General features: G+C 45.9%; 1 protein-coding gene across 2 annotated transcripts in view; it reads right to left on the bottom strand.

Moving 5' to 3' along the window:
* Arntl2 (aryl hydrocarbon receptor nuclear translocator like 2) overlaps nucleotides 1-6,961 on the bottom strand; it is a 43,420-nt gene that overhangs the window by 2,847 nt on the left and 33,612 nt on the right. The window contains exons 12-15 of one of the 2 annotated variants that reach the window (XM_005364607.3): nucleotides 5,895-5,976; nucleotides 2,963-3,050; nucleotides 1,677-1,714; nucleotides 1,529-1,590 (exon numbers count right to left, since the gene is read on the bottom strand). In XM_005364607.3, coding sequence (XP_005364664.2) covers nucleotides 1,529-1,590; nucleotides 1,677-1,714; nucleotides 2,963-3,050; nucleotides 5,895-5,976 — 270 coding nt within the window. Of the gene's footprint in view, nucleotides 1-1,528; nucleotides 1,627-1,676; nucleotides 1,715-2,953; nucleotides 3,051-5,894; nucleotides 5,977-6,961 lie in introns of both variants that reach the window. The other variant, XM_026787936.1, reaches the window with a different exon arrangement.

Below are 6,961 nucleotides of genomic sequence, written 5' to 3'. Positions count from 1 at the left end.
ATTTGGGGCAGCAGTGCCATCAGGAGATGTGAACCGAGTTTCTGCATTTGGGGCAGCAGTGCCGTCAGGAGGTGTGAACCGAGCTTCTGCATTTGCATGGTTTGGATGTTGCATGAACGTCTTAAAGTGAGTGGTTAAATCTTACACTTCATTTATTTTATACACTTGAGTGTTTTGCCCATGTGTATATATGAGCATTATGTGCATGCCTAGTGACTGAGAAGGCCAGACGAGGGGTTTCCACTCCCCTGAAATTGGAGTTAGATGATTATGGGCCACCATGTAGGTGCTGGGATGGAACCAGGTCCTCTGCAAAAGCAATAAGTGTTCTTAACCATTGAGCCACCTCTCCAAGGCCCCTTGCCCTTTTATTTTATTTTATTTTACTTTTTAGCATGAGTATGATGTGGGAGTGTCATATATCAATCTGTTGATTTCATTGGTTAAGCAATAAAGAAACTGCCTAGGCCCATTTGATAGGCCAACCCTGAGGTGGGTGGAGTAAACAGAACAGAATACTGGGAGAAAGAAGCTGAGTCAGAGAGTCGCCATGATTCTCCCACTCCAGACAGATGCAGGTTAAGATCTTCTCTGGTAAGCCACCTCGTGGGCTAAACAGATTATTAGAAATGGGCTAGTTCAGGTGCGAGAGTTAGCCGAGAAAAGGCTAGATATAATGGGCCAAGCGGTGTTTAAAAGAATACAGTTTCCGTGTAATTATTTCGGGGCATAAGCTAGAGCTAGCCATGTGGGCGGCCGGGTGCCAGGGACACAGCCCCGCCACTCCTACTACAACATGAGTATTTTTAAATTTCTTGATAATTCTTGAGCATGGACTTTTTTTTCCTAGATGGAAATGATCTTAAGTTTTTATTTGAATTATGAACATACAGCCAAGGCCCAAACTGGCTCAGCTGATAACTGGGTCCTTCATGAGAGGTTCAGCAAATGACAGACATCTTACTATCAAGAATAGCAGATTGGAGCTGTAGAGAGCACTCAACCGTTAAGAGCAATGGCTGCTCTTCCAGACGACCCTTGATTGATTCCCGGCACCTATGTGTCAGCTCACAACCTGTAACTCCAGCCTAGGGGAGACAGCACTCGTTCTGATGGGACTGAATGCATGTGGGGCTCAGACATGCACGCATGCAAGGCAAAACATGTACACATAATATAAAATTAAATAAATCTTAAAAAAATAATACCTGCTGATTACAAAGGTATTAGGATTCCTAGTGGGGGAATCTTGTGGATATTTCTGGTGGGGCGGAGCTTTCTTTCTACGTAGCCCTGGCTGGCCTAGTACTCACTATGTAGCCCAAGACGGTATTAAATTCACAGAAATCCTCTGCCCCAGCCACCCATGTTTTGGGATTATAGGTATGTGCCACCATGCCTGGTGGGAAAAAAAAATGTTATTTTATAAAGCATTTGTTTTTTCAAAAATCTCCTGTGTCTAAGACTACGGTGACAAAGAGGAGGCTTGGGAAAGTTCATACTGTGACGGGTGACAGGGACAACTTACTGAGGAGTGGCCTGTGACCGTGGGCAGCTTCAGGGCTCTTGTGTTGCCCGGCAGCCTCCGGCCTCCAGGGTCCCTGTTCCAGGACTCGGTGTGGACACCTGGAAAGACAGGACAGGAGCGGTTAGCAAGCCTCGAGCACAGCGAGGACCTCTGGGCGGCTTCAGAGTGGGTCGGCACCAGAACCTCCTGCAGCGGTTCACGAGTACCCACCCCACGCTGTACATCCTGCCCTGCGCACACAGCATCTTCCATAGCGGAAGCTTAAAGAGCCTATCCCTACCGTCAGCCGCTCCCTGTCACCACGAGATTCCAAACTAAGGCACCTACGGCAAAGCTGAGGTCCTTTTATGGGACGCATGTATGTGCATGTGTGTATGTGTACATGCATGTACACGTACATATATGTGCATGTGTGTATGTGTGCATGCGTGTACATGTACATGTTTGCACAGCTATGCACATGCGGAGGCTGGAAGATTTTATTACAATGATTTATATGTTCATTTCTGTAAGATCACTTTATTTGCTAAACGTGTGAATAAGTGAATAACTTAATAGGAAGACCAGCTATATTTTCATACAAATATCATGTGATGTTTGTAGTTTCGGGCCCTTGGTCCCCGGTCACACATGGCCGTCCTTCCGTATTCTCAGGGCACAGAGCTGACTCATGGAATGTCTCTGTGCCACACCAGGACTTCCAGAAAGCACGAGGTTTAGCGTCCCCAGTTACAGGGATCAAACCCAGGCCTTTCCATATGCCAGGCGAGGGCTCTCCACTAAGCTATACATCCATCCTTCAAGCCTTTTTAATCTTTAAACCTTTTTATTTTGAGACAGGGTCTAAGTTGTCTAAGCTGGCTTTGAAGTCACTCTTCATTCCAGCTCTTGAGTTGCTGGAAGACAGGTGTGCACAACCAGTCCAAGGGTGTGCAACACGCATTTCTGTTAGCTGGAGTATGTCGGTGTTTAAATCTCGAGTCTGTAGCAATCTTAACAGCTATTACCCACTGAGCGCCTAGGAGGAGCGCAAAGAGTGTTTGGTTTTGTCTGGCATCGTGGTGCACGCCTGTAATCCCAGCACTTGGGAGGTGGAGGTAGGAAAATCAGGAGTTCAAAGTCAACTTCAGCTACACAGTGAGTTTGGGGTCAGCCTGGGCTACATGGGATGCTGTCTCAAAAAGTGTTTTTGGTTTATATTTCATCCCTTAATTCTCATATTCATCTAGGGGGATGTTATTATCATACCTGCCCCACAAGTGAGGAAACTGAGCAGAGTTCAAATTCTGAACCCAACCTTCCAAAGGAATCTGAGTCACAACCCGGAGCCCTTCTGTGTCCTTCTAACTATGCCTCCTGTAACCACCAACCTGTACTGCACCCTCAGGCCACCAAGTCAGCCTCTTTCTCACAATGAACACTTACACCACTCACGGGCGCACTGGCGTTCCTGCAGTTCACACTGAGGCGATCTCTAGCTCTTTCTGAAGGATCTGGATCTTCTGGGGATGAGGTGTGTAACCTGAGAAGGGAGACAAGAGAAGTTTATCCCTCTGGTGGGATTTTAGAGGGAGCCGTTCTCCCCTGAGTGCTTCTTCACACAAGCGACCGACAGATAAACTACAGCAAGGAACTCCAGACTGAATACCCACGCCTTCATAGGCAGATTTAATTTTGACTCTGGAGTGCTGAAGCTACCCAAGGAGGGAGGAATAGGGCACAGGAGGGGGCTGGGGCCGTGGGAGAGCAGGTCGGGAGTGGGAGGGTTAAATGAAGGACCCTCGGGGAAGCGTGGTGATGGCACAGCACAGTACTGAGTGATGCTGAGCTGTGCATTTTAAGATTTTGTTTATCTTTAGGTATGTGTATGCGTGTATGCACATGTGTGTGCAAGTGCCTGCAGAGACCGGAAGAGGGTGCTAGATTTCCTGGAACTGGAGTTACTGCTGCTTGTGAGCTGCCTGGTGGGGGTGGGGGAACTGAATTCGGGTCCTCCAGATGATCACCAACCACCCTAACCACCGAGCTGCGTCTCCAGCCCCTGTGTATATTAAGATAGCAAACGCTGTTACGCGCATTTTATTCTGCTTAAAAAGTGAAAGGCAGGCACGTGAGATGACCAAGTGGGTGCAGGCTCCGGCCTCAGGCCTGACGACCTGAGCTTGATCCTGAGACCCCAGGAGAACTGACTTCCTCAAGGAGCCCCCTCTGACCCCGACACAGGCTGTGGCGTGCACTCACCCACAAAGGCACATACACAAAAATAAGTAAACAGATGTCATTTTTTAAAAAGTAAGACACATAAGCAGATCCACTATTACCTAGATCCCTGGTTCACACCTTCAACAGGAGGAAATATAGACCTTGAAATTGAGGCTAAGATGCCAAACAAGTAAGGTGTGGGCTCACATGCGCTATCCTTTTTTCCCTATTCTGTATGTATGTATGTATGCATGTATGTATGTATATATATATGTATGTATATGTGTATGTATGTATATATGTATGCATGTATATTGTGTGTATGTATATTGTGTGTATGTATGTATATATGTGTGTATATGTATGTGTATATGTACGTATGTATATATGTATGTACATGCATGTATATGTGTATGTATATGTATGTATGTATGTATGTATGTATGTATATTGTGTGTATGAGTGGTTCCCTTGTATGTATTCCCTTGCATGCCTGTGCACCACGGACATGTGTGGTGACTTTGGAGCCCAGAAGAGGGCATCAGATACCCCAGGGCTGGAGGTATAAATGGCTGTGGGCTGCCATGTGAGTCCTGGGAATTGAACTTGCCCCCCCACCCCGCGCTAACTGCCGAGCCCTCACTCCTTGTGTCCCCGCCCCCCCCCCCCGCGCTAACTGCTGAGCCCTCACTCCTTCCCCCCCCCCCCGCGCTAACTGCTGAGCCCTCACTCCTGCCCCCGCCATACGCTGCAGCACATTCTACTATATGGACACACCGGAGGGAATTGCTTAGCTGTTTAAGGCCCCGCTTCAGAGCGCAGCCATCAACAGTCTTATTCTTTCGCTGAGACAGCTTGTTCTGAGCCTCAGATTAAACTTGCTTTTTATGGAGACAAGGTCTCAGCAACGTAGCACTGGCTAGCCTAGAACTCACTCTGTAGACCAGGCCACCTTTGAACTCATAGGTCTCCTCTTGCCTCTATTTCTCAAGTGCTGGGATTATAGGCTTGTACCACTATGCCACACCTGAATACATTTTTGTTTTAAAGGTAAGGTCTCTGCATGCAGCACAGGCTGGCCCCAAACTCAGAAGGATCAACTTGCCGAGTGCACAGCCACACCTGGTTTATACTTATTTATAATGCATTTTGTCTAATTTCCATCCGAAGTTATTTCAGTAATTTATACTTTATAAAGAATTAGGGACGTTTTTCACACTCTCCCCAATATAGAAGATTACCAAACTTTCAAATCTTGGATAATCTAAGTGAAAAAGTGCTAACCCATTGCTTCATTATGTACGTATTTAAATATGAGTGGAGATGAATAATTTTAAAGTTTCTTGGTGATTTCTCTTGCATTTTTCTTTCATGCCCACTATTTAGCCTCAATACAATTTGGCTGTTCTAAGACATTGTTTTATTTATTTTGATTTAAGATTATGAGTGTTTGCCTGCATATGTGCAGCACAGATGTGCAGAGCCCTCGGCAGCCAGAAGACGGAGCTGGATCTCCTAGAACCGGAGTTACACACCTTTGTGAGCCTGTAAGTGGATGCTGGGAACGGAACAGGGTTTTCCCACAAGGGCAGTAAGTGCTCCTAACTGCTGAGCCATCTCTCCAGGCACCTACAAAATCATTGAATAGCTCACCTTTATGCTATACATTAAGTTTAACATATAACTATATAAAACTTACATATTTAATATATTTATGGTATACAATCTTTATAAGTTAAAGTTAGTCTGTTTTATCATACAAAATACACACATTTTCCAGTTTATGTTTTCAACCTTATTGTAATGTTTATGCTTCAATTTCGAACTTTTATGCAATTAAATTTATCAATTCCTTCTTCCTGAATTCTGTATTTGGTGTGATGTTCAGAAACAATCTGACAAATTAAGATTATAAAAGTCCTTATCTGGGCGGGTCCCAGCTGCTTGTGGCTCCAGTTCCAGGGGATCTGATGCTTCTGACCTCCGTAGGTATGGCATCCATATGCACATACCCACCCACCCTCTGTCCTACCCTCCCGAATGCTTACACACACACACACACACACACACACACACACACACACACACACACGAACAATCTGTGTGCTGGTTAGTGACTAAGGCAGCCATTTATACAAGAATATTTGCAGTGATAATACTTCACCTCTGTAAACGCAGAACCTCGTTTGCAATGTCTGTCCCCGCGGGTATTCCAGGCACACAGACACAGGACTGTCTAAACGAGTCTAGGCAACAGCACAGGAGAAAACACGATCAAGGATGTTAAGGAGCACACAGCCCAAGTCAGTTGCTTGCTTTCTATTGAAATAGCTTCCTGGTTTCTCCTGAAAAGAAACAGTTGAGCCACCCCTTAAAACGCCAGGAAACATCTAACCTTTCATTACACAGTTCCCAATGCTAGAGACGCTGTGGGTTGTGGTTATAGACAGTGTAGTCCAAGGGCACAGTCACCACGCACGACCTTCAGCATGGCCTTTCCCCCTTTGACCTTTACAGCAGAGCCAGGCGATGCCACTTTACAGTTCATAGTTCCTTTTGTGCTGTTTTCATTTTACTTATTTTCTGTGTATGAGTATTTGCTTGCATGCACGAGGGTGCATATAATGCATGCAGTGTCGTGGACGCCAGGCATTACAGGGAGGTGTGAGCCACCAGCATGAGACCCAAACCCAGATCCTCTACAACAGCAGCCAGTGCCCTTAACCACCGAACCGTCTCTCCAGTCCCGGTAGTCTGGTTTGTTTGTTTTGATTTTTTGTTGTTGCTCTGTGTAGCCCTGGCTGTCCTGGAACTCACTCTGTAGACCAGGCTGGCCTTGAACTCAGAGACCTGCCTGCCTCTGCCTCCTGGAGTTTTTGTTTAGTTTTGTTGTTTAATCAGGTCTTAAGTACCTGAGAGAGGTAACTCCTCATCTTCCTGACTCTGTCCTCCAAGTGCTGGGATTACATGGATGTGCTATCACCATATCCAGATACTTAAACAAATATTTTGCATAAAATACAGGAGTACAGCCCCGTGGATAAAAAAAGAGAGGGAGATGCAAAACACACCCTTCATGATTGTCTCTCATTGTCTACTGGTGTGCAATGAGCACAGTAGACAGGGAAGAACGCATTTGTGTAGTGGTGTGTAACACACTCAGTAGACAGGGAAGAACACATTTGTGTAGTGGTGTGTAACACACTCAGTAGACAGGGAGGAACGCATTTG

The sequence above is a fragment of the Microtus ochrogaster genome (genome assembly GCF_000317375.1).
Source record: "Microtus ochrogaster isolate Prairie Vole_2 chromosome 14 unlocalized genomic scaffold, MicOch1.0 chr14_random_2, whole genome shotgun sequence".
Classification (NCBI taxonomy): domain Eukaryota; kingdom Metazoa; phylum Chordata; class Mammalia; order Rodentia; family Cricetidae; genus Microtus; species Microtus ochrogaster.
This window is presented reverse-complemented; position numbering and strand designations above follow the sequence as displayed.